The following is an 18,451-nucleotide window of genomic DNA, read 5'->3' as shown; positions in this document are numbered from 1 at the left end:
ATTTCTGTTAGTTATTTATCTTTCACGTTAGCTCCCAGCACACGGGTTATTTCCTTTTTTTTTCATTATTTGATTGAGTTAATATCATGCAAAGTACCTTATTATTTTTACGGTGGATATTTTTTTTCCTCACTTACAACTGATTCTCAGTATGCTTTGGAGCCAAGAACAGAGGACTAATCAAATGAAACTATTTAATGAATCTTCTCCAAAAAATTTAGCGTCAACAACATATATTTCAATAAAAGTAGTCATTCAGTTCTATTGCGGGTATTTTTCAAGAAGCTTCTAGAAACTGCTAACAAAAAGATTTTCTGAGTAAATAGGAAATTTTAGTGATTCATTTTTTTGGGTCCAATTTAAGACTCATCACTGTGTTAAGCACCAAAAAGTTGAATTAGTCAAATTGCTTCATAAAATTCTGCTATCTTGGAGAGCACATATTTTAGAGTTCTGCTCTTCAGAGGCAGGTTTGATTTGGGTTTGTTTGGTGTATTTTTGGTTGGTTGGGTTTTGTTTGGTTTTTTTTTTTATTTTGTTTTGGACCATCTTCTCAAACTGATCAAGGCATAAGAATGAAATCAAACTTATGTCAGTGGTAGGCTTGATGAGAAGTATCTATCACAAGGCTCATCAGCACTATTTTTGTGTCTGCAACTGGTTAATGGTGGGTTTTTTTTCTCCTGTTTTTCTTTCAGCTTCAAGAGACAGTCAAAAGGAAGTTGGAAGGGGCACGTTCACCTCTCAATGGAGAACAGCAGAATGGAGTTTGTGATGGGAACTTTTCTCCAACCAGCAAGCGAGTGAGGAAGGATGTACCAGGCATTGAGGCAATCAACAGCTTGCCCAATAATTTGCCTTTGCCTGCTGTTTCTCCTCTTCACCAGCTTGACATGAAAGCTCCCCTGCCCCTGCAGAACAGTGGAACTCACAGCAGTGGTCTAGAAGACTTGGGTAAAAATGGTGGGCTTTCCGAGATAAAGCTCCCCGTTAATGGTTGCAGCGAGCTAGATGATAGCTTTAACATCCTGCAGAACAAGGAGCTAAAGCAAGAGCCTTTGGATGACCCCAGCTGCATAGACACTTCTGAAACATCTCTTTCAAATCAGAACAAGCTCTTCTCAGACATTAACCTGAATGATCAAGAGTGGCAGGAGTTAATAGATGAACTGGCGAACACCGTTCCAGAAGATGATATACAAGATCTGTTCAATGAAGACTTTGAAGAGAAGAAGGAGCCGGAATTTCCCAGGCCTACCACAGAGACTCAAGAGAGTGCAAGCGTGAAAAGTGATCCATCTCATTCTCCATTCGCTCATGTCCCACTGGGGTCTCCCCAGGTAAGGCCTTCTTCTTCGGGTCCTCCATTTTCAAATGTCTCCACAGCGTCCAGCATAGCTTCTGTGTCCAGTGCCCCACCAGCCCCAGTCGCTGCTGGCTCACCAGCAAACTGTGTTGTTCAGTCACCTCAAACTCCCAGCCAGGCCCACACTCCAGGCCAAACGCAGTCACGGTCTGGAAATGGCTATCTTATGAATCCAGCAGCAGCAGCAGTGACAGGACCAGGGCCTGGGCCTGTGAATATGCCAACCGCTGACTTGTCTCCAGCTGAGCAGCTTAAGCAAATGGCAGCCCAGCAGCAGCAAAGAGCTAAGCTCATGCAACAGAAGCAGCAGCAGCAGCATCCAAATCAACCCTCAAGCTGGTCACCTGTGGGCCCTCCATCTAGTCCATATGGAGGACCCTTCAGTGCAGACAAACCAAATAGTCCAATGATGTATCCCCAAGCCTTTAACAACCAAAACCCAATAGTGCCTCCTATGGCAAACAATCCACAGAAGACCGCAATTAATAACTACCTCCCTCAGAATCACATGAATATGATCAGTCAGCAGCCAAATAACCTGGGCACAAACTCCTTAAGCAAACAGCCCAATATGCTTTCTTACGGCAACACCAAGCCTCTGACCCACTTCAATGCTGAGCTGAGTCAGAGGATGACTCCACCAATGGCAAATCCCAGCAAGAACTCCATGATGCCATACATCCAGCAGCAGCAGCAGTCCCAGCAGCCACAGATGCAAGCTCAGATGGCACACCTGAGTGAGGAACAGAAGCGCATGCTCATTATGAAGCAGAAGGGAATGATGAATCAGCCCATGGCATATGCAGCACTTCCTTCCCTTGGTCAGGTAAGTGTGAGTGCATGATACACGGGCAACCCAAAAGAGACTGATATAAAGGCTTAGTGTTTTTTTGTATGATCTCCTTTTTCTCCTGGGAAGCATGGAACGTCATTGCAAACACTTCTTTGACTTTTTATGTGGTATTGGAGCTTGATCATTTTAAGAAATGACTGAAATGAAATTGTATTATGTGTTAGAAATGTTGTTAAATTACTGGGTTTGATGAGCTAGAGCTCTTTTCCTTTGCTTCTACTGATGAGTGCTTAGGGCCACTCTGGGAAGTTTTGTGTTGGAAGTCACTCTTCCTTGAAGGGTTTGTTTCTTTTTATTCCTAATGTCAGACTTCATGATTTGGGATCCCAAACCATGGCATGGCTTAGTTTCTAGAGTGCAGTTAGCATTGTAACAAAAAGACAGAGTGGTTGGCTCCTTCTTTGGGTAGAGATCAGGCCAACTTTAAAAGCATATGTGACATTTTGGCTCAAGGAACAAAGGAAGGACAGCTTGGATGCTGAGTGCCTTCGGTTTCCACTGGGAGAAGTAAGCACAACCGAATGCTTTTAGTGGTGCATGGACTATGCATGAAATGAGATCATTTATTCTGGGACTTTCAAGCAGTATTTAGCAACCTCATGTATTTTATTGTTGTGAATCTGTCAAGTCTTTCAACAAGAACCTAAAGCCATGTCAGCTTGAGTGAGTTGGCATCACTCACATGTATTCCATGCTGACCTCTGGAGTGGCAGCTGCCAGGCTTGGGGTGTGCTTTGGAATGAATTTATAACCAATTTGGGGAATGGTTATGGTAATACCCTGTTGCCTCCTAGGTCAGCTGGGTATTCTCAGTTGTGCAGCCCTGGTAGAGATCTGCACACTTGTATCATGGAAAGGCTCAAGGATAAATTTTCTGAGTGTTGTTTTAAGGGTTTTAAAAATAATTAAAGTTAATAATCAGGCCACAAAGGAGGTGGTGCCGTCACAGAAGTTATGTGCCACCAAAACATGTCAGGAACTGGGATATAATAGTACACTAATAGAATTGTTGGTTGATAGTTTTAGCGTAACAGCTTTTTACCAAATTAGCTATTTCTACACCACCTACAAGGAGTACTTTCTTCTGAGTCTGGTTTAATGGTGACTCACTCTGTAATGCATGTAGAAATACAGGAAAATTTGTAATTTCTTCAGCTTGTGGAGTTTGAGGATCTATCAATAGGAGGAGTAGCAGCTTTACCAGGTCACAGTCCGTCACATACTACTTAAAATTAATTGCAAAACAAAAGAAATATTTATCCAGCTCCTGGTTTTGGTTCAGGATGTATAGTAACAGCTCAGAAGTCTATGTCTTCTAATTCTGCTTGCCTATTGCATTAGAAATAGTTGGTCTAAAGCGTCTTCTTCTTGGGAAGACTTATCTGAAGAAATACTGCAATAATGACAGAAAACTCAGACTTTAATCTGAGCTACAGGTTTGTCAGGTTGTAGCTGAGAAGCAGGGGGTGTTTGGTCATGCTTCCTGATGCTTTATCCTTCCTTTGTTTTTGTTAAATCTCTGGAAATCAAAAGACCCATCGAACAGTTGAGAGGCAAACTGCCCCTGTGAAAGAGTTAATATCTCCTCCATTTCATAAGTCTATAAATTCATGTTAATACCTCACTGCAGTTCTCTACTGTGAACAGGAAGCTGAGGTTTCATATAGCTAATCTAGGAAAAACTAGATATTTGCATACGCTAGACATGCTTCCAAAACCAAGTCTGTATATGTCATTTCTATGTCATATAAAGAAGAAACTTGAGGAAAAGCCATGTGTTGTAATATAATATGTGCAATTCGCATTTATTGGCCCAGTCAGGATGAGGGACTTTGTGCTGGTGTGTAGCTGTAGAAAGGTCCCTTTACTACTCATGAAGCCCACTTGCCTGCACTGAAGGGATTTTGTTTGTGAGGAAGGTTGAAATAATAGATTTCTAACTGTAATGTATTTCTTCATTCCTTCCTCTCCTGCTTCTCCAAAAAGCATTTTTCTGTGGAAAATTGGAAAGCTTATTATTGTGAGATGTGCTTGGTAGAAATGGATATTTACAAAGGTGGTAAAACCAGTATGTTGATATTGTTGCATTAAATCCAGATTGATGCAGATTATCTGATTCTACTGCTTAGTGCTGGTCAGGCTTTCCAGATCATATATGGAAAATAAGGAGATTGCTCTCTTCAGTTTGAAATACATTTCTGAGTGTAAAATTAATGTGTCTTTCTGTTTATAGTTTATACTTTCATTGCAATTTTGGTTTTTGATACAGAATTGTAAAAGTGTGTGTGTGTGTGTGTGTGTTAAATAATTATAAGGATTTAATAAATGGCTTTTAAGGGCAAAAATAATCCTAGCTATTGCACCTCATGGTTAGCACTGACCATATATTTCTGTTGGATGACTATTGCAAGGGCGTATTTGAGAACCAAAAGATGATTTAGGGAACATCGGACGTGCACAAAAACCATGTACACCTTGTGTTATTTTCTGTGTACTATTGTAAAATTCACATTCAAGTATGACTAGCTGTGTGCATATGTGCACTAGGTACACTAATTAAACCCATACCCATTTGGGCCTAGGCTACATCTGTTGTTAATAAGCAGAACTTTTACCTGTACTAATTGTTTCAGTTGCTGAGCATACTTTAGGGAGACACAGCATTTCTTTCAGTTCAGCTGGGACCTTGCAAATCTCAGTGGAGGTCAGTTGCACATGAGTGACACTAACATGTCAGTGCTGGTACTCTGGGCTTGCTGAGCAGCGCTCTTGTAAGAGAGGTGAGCAGCAAGAGAGGAATTTGTGCAGCTCAATATACATCTGAGTGGTTGGATAAGCAAAGTGCTAAATTAGCAGCTTAGCCGGAAGAACTAGTGTCCAACAAAAGTAGGATTTCATGAAAGTCTTTACACAGTTGGTCTTGATATGTGTTATCCTCTGGTTGAGATGTGTAATTTTTCCTGTGAGATGCGTTAGTCCTTTGCATTGCTGTACAGATCCAGGACTGGTACTAGCACTGTGGCTGTAGCCTTCATCACACTATTGCTGAACAACCCATATATCCTGAACTATGATGTCCTCTATTTTATGCTATCACTTTTCCTCTTCAAAGGAGCACTGGATGGGGTATTTTTATGTTTTTCCACAAAGCAGATACTGGTTTGTTTTTTTGAGTTGGGGATTTTTCCAGGGTTAGCCTGGGGGTAATTCACACTGCTTTTTGTGGAATTGACTGTTAAAACCATGGTCATATCCTGACCCATCTACCTTCAGTGAGGCTCTACTAGTGTTCCCTCATGCCTGACTGTTCAACACTTGATCAGGCTTGTACTTAGAAATCCATGCTCTTTGTCTTGTCCAGTGTACCCTGATGTGCCCTAAAACCAGTAGTTAGTTTGCGAGTATGTGGCAGGTGGTCAGTATTGCCTCTTGCTTTTTCTGGGTAGTTCATTCATTCTTGCTTATCTGTAGCTATAAGCTAAACCAGCAAGTCCAGATTTTAACTGGAGCTGGTAACCTGTTAGGTATTTAAGGGGGAGAAGTCCTATGCTATTCTGATTCCTATGTGATAATAAAAGAAATAGGTTTCCACCAAGATGGAACATGGACTTTGTTTAGCCTTCTTACGTGATATAAAATACAAAAGCAAGCAAGCAAGCCTAAACCAACCTCCTTTCTCAAAAATCAAAGATCTGTTTAACTTAAAATGTTCCATTTAGTTTTTGAGGTTTTATGGGAGGCACTTGTTTTTGTTTTTTTTTTTCTCTTTAAACCAAAAAGTAATTTCAAATGAGGGAAAAGTAAAACATTTTCTTTGGAAAAATTCAAAATCATTAATTGTGCCTTTCCTTGGTTCCAGCTGTTCAATATGTATATATATTGGTAAGAGAAGAAAGCAGCCCAGTGGAATAGATGTTGAATGGCTGAGACAGAATTTGATGTTTGGAGCCAAGTGAGTGAGGGAGAGTAATGAGAGGTCAAAACAAAACAGAATTCTCTGTGGGTGCAAGACAAATAAAACTAGACTGCAGCTCTTCGCCTGCATAGGTCTGTGAGGATGCTGCAATTATAGCTCCTATTGAAACCACTACTGATGTTGGAAATTGGAGGGATATGAATGAAAAGGAGAAAAGACACCATACTGAAAGAATATCTTCAAATTCTCTTTGCTGTCTTTTGTTTTTATCTTAAACATTCAAGATGCATTGCCTGATTTTGCATGTGTATAGAGAATGTTTCCGAAACATAACTGTCCTTTCCAAGTGAAAAGGTGTGTTTCTCACTGAAATTGTTAATGAGATTTTATGCATTTTGAAGGTTAACTTTGGGATAGTGAGAAAAAAAGGTTGTTGATGTTATGGGATTCAGGGTTTTTTAAAAGCCTACCTGAAAGTAAAGGAAAAGTATACAGATGTGTATTCACTGCATTGAAGTGTGGCAGAAGTACAACTGTCTTACCAGATTTCAAGGGAGACAAGCTGGAATGGAAATAATGACTGTGAGGATCACTTGCTGAGCAGCCTATAGAGATGTAGTGAATGCCCATCTATGCTATGTTTGGCTCATAGCTACTGTTTTACACAAAACATTTGCCCTGGAGTTCAGATGCAGTACCTTCCTTTTACAAATACCAAAATTTATCCCCAAAAATTCATCCCCCATAGACTCCTAAGGACAGATGGGTAATCAAAATGTGCTTGGATGGATTCTGACCATCTAACCAGGCAATTTGTAAACAGTACCTTGGCCTTCTTGCTGTTCCTGCTAGCATCTGCTCATTGGGAAGGAGGTCATGGTAGGATAAATCACTAGAAACATGCTGGACAGTGCTTGGTTAAGATCAGGTCTCCATGGAATAATCCTAAAAAATTTTGGCTTGTTGGTATTTCTGCATTTTGCAGCCTGAGGGTATGGGCTTTTTGTAATTCAGTCGCAGAATCATAGAATGCCAGCTTGGAAGGGACTTCAAGGATTATCTAAGTCCAACCTCCTAGGCAAAGCATGACCTAGACTAGATGTCCCAGTGCCCTGTCCAGTTAAACCTTAAACATGTCCGATGTTGGGAATTACTGTTGGGGAGTTTTTCTGCAATAGTAAGTTTTTGCACTAGTCCAAGCCTTGCAAAAACAAAGCATAAGAGCACTGCTTCCATGCCCCACCTGATTATCTTATCAGAAAACCATCAATGTCTCTGGTGAAACCCACTTTCCTGAAACCATGCTGACCAGTATTCCTGTTTTATCCTCTGTGTCATCACTGCTAGATGACTGAAATCAGTTATTCCACTGTTTCGCTGGACATCATGTCAGAATAACCAGTCTTTTGCTCTTTTCCGATACCACAGCTGTAGTGGTAAATCTTTGGTTCTTAGAAACTTTTCTACTTGTCCAGATTTGTTAAATACATGGTTGTGCAATTTGCTTCTTGCCTATTTACTTGAAGACTCATAGTGTCATTTATTCTCATTGGTAAAGAAATTGTCCTGCTTTTAGAAGCAGAAAATTTGTACTGCTGACTGCACAAAATGTATACTAAATGTCCCCTATTTTGAAGTCACCATGATAGCATATTTTTTCTTCCTACATGATCTAGATTGCCACGTAAAGAGTAGTTTGTCCTGTTACTTAGTGGGGCCTGCTAGTCTGATGATATAACATGTACCAAGCAACTGCCTTTTAGTTTTATTAGTTATGACTGCAATCACAAAGCACTGTGATTTTAAAATGTCTGTAGTCAGTTGTAGCATATTTTTACATAAAGTGCTACATTTTCATGGGGTTTTTTTGGCCATTTTCTCCTTAAAGTGCAAGTTATTGTCATCAATTTTCGTTTTCCAGTCTCATGTCCCATTCTACCTGCTTTCAGCAATACCAGCCATAATCCATTTCTTATTATTCATAAGCCTTTCTAACTCTTCTTGTTTATTGTATATGCTCTTAACATTAATACACGGATGGTGTAAAACTGTGTTCTTTCCACCGGCTTTTATGGTTGGATCTGTCATAAGCTGGTGACAACGCACCGCTGAACATACCAGGATGCTCACACCATGCTCTCCCCAGTATTGTGCTCTTCTGCAGGCTAGTTTGCTGCCCTCTGAGTATCAGCATAATCGATTTAGCATGAAAAGGCTGATGTTTTCAGTGCTGGACAGTAACTGAAAGATCCACATGGCCTTTTCTTTGTATAACAGTGTTGTAGTGTCCTGTGGAAAATCAAAAGCCCCCCTTCCTGTCCTGCTTCCTCCATGTGGGTGGTCGCCACCGAGAATTTGTGTGTTCACAGCAAGGATTGCTACAAGGGTAAACCCAGTCATCCACCAACACCTTTACTGTGTGGATCCAGAGGACTGTTTATTGCAAAATGGTACCTGTTGTGTTTTGAATGTAGACAGGAGTTCAGTTCATGAATCAGAATCACATAATGGTTTAAGTTGGAAACGACCTTAAAGCTCATCCAGTTCCAATTCCCCTGCCATGAGCAGGGACACCTTTTGCTAGACCAGGTTGCTAGAAAAGACACCTCACAAATTGACATCGTTTCCAAGTTACTGTCTATACTGAGGACACAGTGAAGTAATTGCTCAATGTGTACCAAAATTGCTTCCTTTGAACCAGCATGGAGGCTGCACATCTGTTTTCTCTATGGAGTAGATTTACTAGACCTTGCAGCTAACAGCAGTGATAAAATCTTCAGCACCTCCTGACCAGATTTAACAGTACAGATCCAGGACTAGGGAGGCCTCTATTTCAACTCTGTTTCGGAGGCACAAGGAAGATCTCTTCTCCCTTCTCCACCCAACCTTCCAGGTCTCAGGCTAACCTACACTGAGGTCAGTGGTCAGTTTTTCCTTGCTGGCAAAGGAGTCAAGCAAGCCTTGCAACTAATTCTGGAAGAGAAGAGGCTTTGGTGGCAAGGCCAGGGAACGCTTTGCAGTTGTCCACCCGTTTCTTGTACTGTGGGCAGTTCTGTAGAGGACACCTTCCAAGGCAGCCCATCATAAGAACCAGCAGACATGCACTGTAAGATGTGTGCCTCTGCTGTGAGCGGGGTGGGCATTTCAAAGTGGCCTTCTGCTAGTGCTTACTGGTCTGGTTTAGATTTTAATAAACTCAGACCTACCCTGTTTCCACAGAAGAGCCATTTAAAGTGTCATACACACACACACACACACACACTCCCTCCCCCTTCCCCTCCCCCTCCCCCCCAAATTTTAAAGTATGTTTATAAATGAATAAATTACTAGTTTTCCTCAGGCATATAGCAGCGCACTTTAGGTTAATGAGAGGTGGACCCTTACCGTTTGCTGTACTGAATGTAAGAGATGAACCAGACCACCTCCTTTTAGACTGCATTTCTACCCTTAGCAGTGCTTCTAAGCATGAGTGTTATTTCATGTATCTCTGCCAACATTAGATTTAAAATTGCCTTTTGACTATTCTGTTCTGCACAGAACAAATTGTTAGAAAATCCCTTTGCTAGGAAAGCATCTTTCAGGTAGTCTGGGAGTTTATTCTTCAATTTAAGTGTAGTCTCATTGTCTTTCCCAATTTTTGTAAAGAAAACTGGAGACTAGATTAAAAATTAACCTTTTCCATTTCTTTTTCCATTTGCCTCCCATAGTAGGGGCTTATACAAACTGAGATTTAATTCCAACAAAACTTGTAAATATTTTTATTGTTATTTGAAGAAAAGATTCATCTTACCTATATAAATATTCTTGCAACAAGAATTACTCTTGAATAAACAGTGGCCTCCCCCTGTGCTCCCTGTACTGCTGGAAGGATGGAATGACTCTGCTGCTTAACTTGGTAAAGTATGTTTCCTGCAATTTCTTTTCCACAGTAATTACACCCAAAATGCTCTGTCAAGGACTTTTCCTTTCTCTGCATTCTCCCTCTACTCTGATTTCTGTCTGTTAAGCAGCTTGCAGCAAACAAAACTGCTTAGCAAATAATCAATAAGGGTAATGGTCATAGGGTATCTTGAAATTAAAAATCATATTTTGAACTATTAATAGATTTTGGATATTTTAAAAGCAAGCTCTGTCCCACTCTTTTTTTTTTTTTTTTTTTTTGGTGGTGTGTTTTGTTTGTTTCTTTTTTGGTCTCAGTCTTCTGATTTTTTGTTTCCTGGGACATGTAGGTGACTCCTTCCCTGCCCATAGCTCTACACTTACCTAACAGGAGAAGAGGCACCATCAGAAGGGTGAATTACAAAAAGTCAGCATGGGGTCTACCTTCCCCTCAGAGGGCTGTTTGCTAAGGGCAGGAGTATGGGCAGCACCCCGTGCTCTGTGATCCTGCTCTGCTGTCTCCTCTTCAAGCTCCTTTTCTGTTTGCAAGCTAAATAGCAAAGACACTGGCTTTTGGGAGGCCAGGCCAGAAGGGCTGCTCCCTAGGGAGCAGGGAAACCTCCCGCTTCCTCTCCCACCACACCCATCACCAGAGTTACCAGTGTAATGTGGAAATGGGTTCCTTTGCCAGTGGAAGAGGAGGTGGGGGGATAAGTGACAGTCCTTTCCAACTGCTCCTGAAAGCAGTCAGGTCAGTCTGATCAAGCTGACAAAGAAGGGATGTTGTGAGGGAAGAAAATCTTAGTATTTTCTGCTGTGTTCTGGGAGCCACATGCCAGAGGAGAGGTAGTGCCTACCTCAGAGGTCTTGCAGCTAATTAAAGGTTACACACAGTGACAGCTTTATTTACTGCGAAGAGCTCAAGAAGTCAGAAATGCTACAATTCAAGTTGTCTACAGCTACCTGTGCTATTCTGTGAGGTGCAAGGGAGGCTGAGCACTGCCGGAAGGAGAAAATTCCCTCTTCTATAGTAATTCTCCATTCCTTAAACACCTTTCCCTTGGTAGCATTTCAGTGGCACTGAAAGAGGCTGCTTTTTTCTCCCAAGACGCAGCTCAGCTCTGTTGCTCGAGGAGAACATCAGTAAGTACCAATTAATGTTCCAACTAGGAACCTAGGACCAAGTAAGACTCATATATTCAAAGGAAAAGTATCAGTGCTATCTTTAGTGGCTTATTTTCACTCACCTTTGCTTACTGCAGCTGATAGCTTGTAGCTCAGGAGTCTTCCAAACTTGTGGGCAGACAACATCACTGTGTTTTGTGGAGTTACATGTGGAGCCCAACAGCTCTTTTTGTATTTGCATATACATACTCCTTTGTGGATAAATCAGGTTTTGAACATTATCAGGAGCATTTCCATCCCTTTCTAAAGCAATGTGACTTACAGCCTGCTTCAGCGGAGGGCTTGGCTTGGAGCATCACTGCCATTGCTGGGACTGCTATCTGCATGTATTCAAAGCTTCAGGCTCGACTTTTGCTCTCCGTTCTCTGCCTCATCTGTGTCAAGGAGTGTTCTTTGAGCAGTCTGTGCTACCCAGTGGGCTATGATGTTCCAGCTCGACATCCAGGTGTACCCTGCACTTTGTATTTTATCTACATGGATTCTTATTCTGGTGCTTTCCACAGTATTTCTGGATAAGCAAGCCCAGTGCTACCTAGAAGCATTATGCTACTGGCACGTCTGTTCCCTCCAGAAGATTTCCTAATGTCAGTGTGTCCATAGTAGGAATGCTTAATACCTCTTGAAAGACTGGGCCAGTAAGTGGTTAAGTGCGGATTGGGAGTTCTGTATTCAGGAGGTTCTGCCAAATCCCAGCTGATGCATGTAATTTGCTAAAGAATGTGGCTTCTGCTCTCTCAGCAAAGATTTCATTCCTCATGAGCAGTGGGAAACTTACCCTTTTTATGTTATTGCTCACCAGCTTAGTATTAAGTCAGACAGACAGCTTTGTACTAAGGAAAGAAGCCTTTCTGTTGGTCCCTACATTCTTCATTCTCTTGTAGTACATGCATATGTGTGTTCTTGAGTCATTTGGCCCTTATTTAGCCCCTTCTCACAAATGAGGAACACTTTGCATGCGTTAGGCTGCAAGTATATCTTATGCACTGGGAGGAAACCACCCATTGAGTGTAAACACATCTTCCAAACAGGTGGCTTCCTCATTTACACCTGGTGGGAGCTTCTTAGCAGTTCTTGCTCCACAGGAAGAGTGGGATCTGTTTAGAGAGAGGGTCAAGTATCTTGTAAATGCCCAAGTCCAGTAGGACTGTCACAAACTCATGTTTCAGTGTTTTCTCTGTCTCTATTTCACTTCTGTTTCACACCTGTGCAATACTAAAGTCTACTCCTCACTCCAGAAGCTCAGTCTTAGGCTGTTCATGCTAGCATCCTTCTGTAAAATCTGTTCTGCCAGGTTCCTCCCTGCTAGCTAAAATCTCTTTTTTTTTTTTTTTTTTAATTTGAAAAGCAGAGGTCTACCTGTAACCTGTTTTCTGTTTCCTTGTGCTTTTTTGAGAAACTGAGGGAAAGACAATATCTTTAAAATAATCAAAAGAAAAATTGTTAGAAAAGGTCAGCCTAGAAGGAGTTTAAGGTCTGCCCTGAGAAGATGACTCATTTTGTGACATGATGTTCCTCACAAGCTTGAGAGTTAACATCCTCAAAAGAATCTGCATTTTAAATTAGGTTTTGTACATAGTATTGCCTAGAGAAAGCAAATCCCCTGAGGTTGCCCAACATGCACTTTCCAGGGAATTATTTTTTCAGTGTGCACTTCTTTCCGTTTGGGCCCAGCAGGTTTTTTGGTTTGGTTTTGGTTTTAAATTTGTCCCATATTATTTAATCTGTTCTTCTTCTCCACCCCGCTACTCCATGAGCCATTTTTCTTTGTCTTCCTCTAAGTTCTCTGCTCAAGTTTACCCTCTGTTTTCCCCATCAAGCTTTTAGTTCTGCCTCCCCTTCTTATCCGTTTAATAGCACAGGACTGGTTTTTGGTATTGTCACAGTGTGCAGGAAGTCACTGTAGACATGCTGGCTTTCTGTGGTCTGTATACCCCTGGCAGATGGAAATAATATGAAATATTTGTTGTCATAATAAATAAATATTTTTTTAACCCATCATGGGACAGATGAAGGACTGGAGGATCTCAGCTATAATCTCAGTAATGTAGTGACATCATGCATGTGATAAATTTGGCTGTTCCTCCTTCACTCTCCCCACTAATCAATCTCAACCAGGACTTCAGTGTTACAAGCGACGAAGCAGCTTCACTGAATCAAGTTTGTAGTGTGCTCTTATCACAGATGGCTAAAACAAAACTAAAAAAGTAGGAGTTTTCTGTTGTTAAGTTGCCAGTGGCATGTAGTTTCCCACACCTTGAGGATTTGTCTCTGGCAATCCATGGCAGGGGTACAAGCCCTTGCATTCCTGCAGACGAAAAAGCAATTTTAAGTGATTTTTGGGGGGGTGACTTTTAAGCTGTATTTAAGATAACTTCTCTTGCCCTTCATGTCATGTGAAACTGGTCTCCTCATTTGAAGACAGCTTCACTGTTCCCACAGGGAGATGCATAGAACAAAACCAGTTAAAGCCTTTTAAGACAGTTCTGGAATATTACTCCACGCATCACAAACTACACAATGCACATGGATGTATAGTAAAACTGAATGTATGTGGTTGCTCTGAGGCAGTATCTACCCCATTCATCTTACCACATGGGGGTTGCTAGCTCAGGATCAGGAAACATTTCTGTGTTTCTGGGAGGTACCAGTGGCTTCACCAACTGCCTGCTCATTTCATCAGCCTTGTTCTACGTAGTAAAAGACGGTACCAAAAAGCTTGTGTGTTTGGGGTAGATCATAGAAGCATAGAATGGTTTGAGTTGGAAGGGACCTTGAAGATCACCCAGTTCCAACCCTGCTGCCATAGGCAGGGACACCTTCCACTAGACCAGGTTGCTCCAAGCCCCATCCAACCTGGCCTTGAACACTGCCAGGGATGGGGCAGCCACAGCTTCTCTGGGCAACCTGTGCTAGTGCTGCACGCCCCTCATAGTAGAGAATTTCTTCCTGGTATCTAATCTAAATCTCCCCCCTTTCAGTTTTAAGCCATTCCCCCTTGTTCTGTTTTTACCTGCCTTTGTAAAAATCCCTCTCCAGATTTCTTGTAGGCCCCTTTAGGCACTGGAATGAACCGCTGAGTTTCAGCTGGAGAAGTCAGAGGTTTTGCACCGTAACACAAGAGCAGTCACCAGCTTTGCTGCTGCAGAAGTTTCTGCTTGCACTAGCTCTGTTCTTGCGGCTGGTTTGCAGATAGCACGTGGGTTGTGTCCCCAGTCCTTCCAAGGCTGCAGGTAAGAGCAAAAACTGCTACCAAACAAAATAATCCTGGACTCTGTTACATAGAGTGGGCTGCTTTCCAAGGGCCCTGCTGAAAGGAACACAGGTGTCACCCACAGGCACACCCCCAGCTTGAGGGAGTCTGTTTTGGCTAGGGGTGGCTGGCATGCTGGGGTACTGTTAGTGAAGCTGTGGAGAGGGCTCCGGTTAGTCATAATACAGCAGTGGCAATCACTGGGGATCAGGGTGAAAACAACAGTACCCGTGCAGCCCTTCAGGAGAAAGCAGCTTGTGGGAAGAACAGGGCCCCTGAGCTCTACTGCCTTAGAGTAAAAGGTGCACTGCTTCTACTCCTGACTCTCTCCTGTGCCCATGCACGTGCTCTGCCTTCAGCCACCCCACAGAGCCTCGTGTCAGAGAGGCTTTATGTGCTTTAGCTCTGGGCCTCATTGGTCAAAGCAGAGTGGAAATGTCAGGCCTCCAACTTCAGTGCAGCTCCCAGCATTGCAACTGCTGCATCACACAGCCATGGGGTAGTCAGTGCTGATTACCCAGGGTAACCTGGTTCTCCCCTGGATACACTCCAGCATGGCTGGTTGCACCAAAAGCAGATCAGGTGTCTGCTTCCCTCTGCTTCTGCTCAGGTCCTCTGCTCTAGCTACAGTGTACTGTGCTAAACCTCCAAAAATATTAATGTAGGTAAATGAGATGTTTTACTCAGGATCCTGAGAAGCACATTCCTCAGGAAAAAGCATGGACTTCTGAAAAATCATCATTGGGTAAGCCTGAAATCCATACACTGCAGAGGACACTGGGCAGCAGGGAGCTGCTTTGTTTTTAAGGGGGTCTTTCATCACCTCTCAGACTTCCCAAAGGAAAAAAAAGTGGGTTATTGTGATTGATTTTAAATTAATTGAGAATCACGTGGTCTCTCTCCCCTCCATTTTCCTTACCTATTCCACCACTTTTATTTTCCTATTAATAGACTGTGCTTTGCCTTTTCAACGTAGTGACTGCTTTCTCACCTACACAGCCCTAGTCAATGGGAGAACTTACATAAGGTTTGCACAGTCTGCCCCCTGTGTGTCTTAATAAAATTGGAGGGGGTTTTTTCCTAGTCCTTTAGGATTAGATTCTTCTTTCTCAAAGGCTTTTTTTGTGCCTCACAAAATTAGATCACCGCTATGCAAAAACCAACCCACTGTGATCCCAGCTTAATTGCACAATGCCTGCACTTTTTTGAATGTTGTTCCCATTTCTTCAAGATTAAGTAAGATCCAGTGGGTTGGACCTTTGATCTGCATAATAAAGGACTAGGAGGCAGTTTGTAAATCCTTCTTTTCCATCTTTATTCTTTGCAGTTTGGGACCTGAAGGCTTGAAGTAATTTTTGCTTGCCGAGCAGAAACTTTATGTAATATATGTGGAGATGCTATTATGCTAATTAGCATTGTTAGGAAAAATCAATGCATCTATGTCATCCAACAGCAAGCAATGATCTTCTCACAATCAGCAATTTATCATGCATTGCCAATGCAGGAGGGCTAGGACTATTTTATTCAGATAAATTTCTCATTCATTTAGTCAGTAAATCATGGTACACTTCATGATAGTCATTTTTAATGTGATTGCATTTTGTTAAGTTTTAATCATGCATAATGGATTTTATCTGACAACGAGGTCAACCTGTAGTTTCTTCCTCTGTCATTTGTATCTTACTGGCCCAGTATGGACAAGATCACAGCCATACCCCAAGAATGCCCCAGACTGGGAGGGGATAGGGAAATACAGGAGCCACAGGAAGATGAGCAGTTAAGGCTGGGTTTAAGCATCTGATGCTTAGGTGAAGATTTACCCTAGGTGGAACAACAACATACTTTCTGTATCTTTGCCTGTGAGTGTAACTGAATTTGCTTGAAAACTGTGTTTGCAAGAGCTCTCCAATGACACTTCTGAGCTGACCAGTGTCAGTAGGGGCTGTGGGATCACCTTTAGTCCACTGGATAACCTGGTGGGGATGCAGCTGGTGCTGCTCTTTTATTCATAGTCCATGCTGAAATTTTTCATTGGGAAAGCAGTAGAAGTAAGGCAGGGAGCCATTGTAGTTTCCAAAGAATGATGGGCTCTTTCTTTTCTTTGGTGTCTTCATCTGGAGTCCAAACTCTGCTGTGACTTGCTCATTCTTAAGCTGATAGAAAAATTCCTGTTGTCTTCATCTACAACAGGAATGTGCTCTGGATCTTCCTTGCAGCTTCAATACAATTCCACTGTTCTTGCTTATATTTCTGAATGGCCATGGAGTGTTTCTATTTGCTTCTTATGTATGTGGTTTGACTTGGTGTTTTTCCCCACTGAAACAAACCATAATTGTCTTTTCTCTTTCCTTTTCTGGGGGCTCCCCTATGTTTTGGTCATCTCTTTCCTCCCTGCACCCTCTTACAATCTTTGCCCATTCTCCTTTCACTCTTGCCTTGACACTTATTTCATTGCTTCGTTTTCTCAAACAAAAGGACTCTTCCTCTTCTTTCATCTCTCCCTATAAAGCATAGTAAGCACTCTCAGCATTATGTCCACTGAAAGGGGAAATGGGAATACAGGGGGGAGTGTTACAGAGCACTGGAGATTCTGTTCTGCTTCAGGTTCCAGCAGCGTGCAGTCAACATGGGGGTTGAGCAGCCTCTGAGCTGCTTGGGTTGTATTTTTTGTCCAGGCATGAGGAAGAACACTATCAGTCAACAGCACCCCTCTGACAGAAAAGATGTCATCTTATTACCTCTCTCATCCTCTGGGATTCACAAGTCTGTGGTGGCATGGTCAGGCTCAGGCTTGTTCAGCCCCTAGGACAGAGACCCCAGTCTCCTGTAGGTGCTCTTCTGTGCTCCCTGCATCACTGCTGCTGCCCCTTGCTCTCACATTGTGACCTGTATGGACAGGGTTTTCTCTGCATCCTTTCTGTGATTGTAGTCTTCATGTGAGATCAGTATATCATTTAGAAGGGTGTTTGAGTTCCTTTGGGATGAAAGGTTCCTTATGAGTATAAAATCCTCTTAATGTCCCAGAAGGCTGGCCATCAATCTTGGAACAAGCATTTCTATTCTCCCTCCAGACTCCCTGATTTCTTTCTGTTGTTTTTCTACTGAAAGAGTGACAATCTGGAGACTGATGACCCTTTCTTTTACCACATTACCAGAGAGGGGAGAATTAATTGTCCATGAATTTTGCAGGAAGTTTCTCCTTCTGCATCAAATGATGAGTATACCTTGTATCTGCAGAGGCTATGACTCTCCACCCTGCTATGACATCCATGTGGAGGATGACCTGCACTTTCTAGGTCAGACTCTCTCTAGCCACACTGATGCAAGTCAGGAATATTCATTGAAGTTAGCAAAGTTACGCAGAACCCTTTTTAGAAAAGAACTGTGTCTTTTGTTTGGTAAATGGGAATTGAGTAAACCTCTGGTTTTTTGTTAATATTTAAGAGAACCCTGAAGACATTTTGTATCTTAATGGGTTTTTAGTATTTCTCTCTCTCTGTCTTTCTCTGTCTCTCTAATGCAACTTTGCCTACAGCCCTGTGCATTAGCAATGCAAAACAGATTTCTAAAGCCAAGGGAATCCAGGCTTTTCCAGATGAACACTGATTTGAAAAAAAAAAAAAATCTAGAAAGTATAAAGGTTGTCCAAGTGGCATATGGCATGCCAGTGACCCTGCTGTAAGGACAGACGTACAAGGCTAATGGTAATCGTATACTGGAGCCAGATAACATCCTGAGGTTAGGAAATCAAAGCCCCATGCTTTGGCTTAGCAGAGAATTAGCATGTGGAGCTTTCAGTAGCTCTGGAAACAGGGCAGTTCTTAGACATGTTGCATTTGGGGCTTGTGGCCTTGCTAGCAGCAAGATTCTACCTCATCCTGTGCAGGAAAATCAGACCCATGTAGTTTGACCAGCGAACAGAGTATGTTTAGTAAAGCTTCAGTGTTTGGATGGATTAATGGGGAAGATGTATACAGTTTCTGATAATTAGTTCAAGGAAGT

The 18,451-nt window shown here is 42.1% G+C and overlaps 1 protein-coding gene across 4 annotated transcripts in view; it reads left to right on the top strand.

Annotated features, from left to right (window-relative positions):
- MAML3 (mastermind like transcriptional coactivator 3) overlaps positions 1–18,451 on the top strand; it is a 278,034-nt gene that overhangs the window by 186,447 nt on the left and 73,136 nt on the right. For all 4 annotated transcript variants that reach the window (XM_057419010.1, XM_057419002.1, XM_057418993.1 and 1 more), the window contains one exon: positions 699–2,192. In XM_057419010.1, the coding sequence (XP_057274993.1) occupies positions 699–2,192 (1,494 nt within the window). The remainder of the gene's footprint in view (positions 1–698; positions 2,193–18,451) is intronic.

The sequence above is a fragment of the Pezoporus wallicus genome, unplaced genomic scaffold (genome assembly GCF_028554395.1).
Source record: "Pezoporus wallicus isolate ANWC-B61680 ecotype Strahan unplaced genomic scaffold, APGP_CSIRO_Pwel_v1 contig_6597, whole genome shotgun sequence".
Lineage (NCBI taxonomy): Eukaryota > Metazoa > Chordata > Aves > Psittaciformes > Psittacidae > Pezoporus > Pezoporus wallicus.
This window is presented reverse-complemented; position numbering and strand designations above follow the sequence as displayed.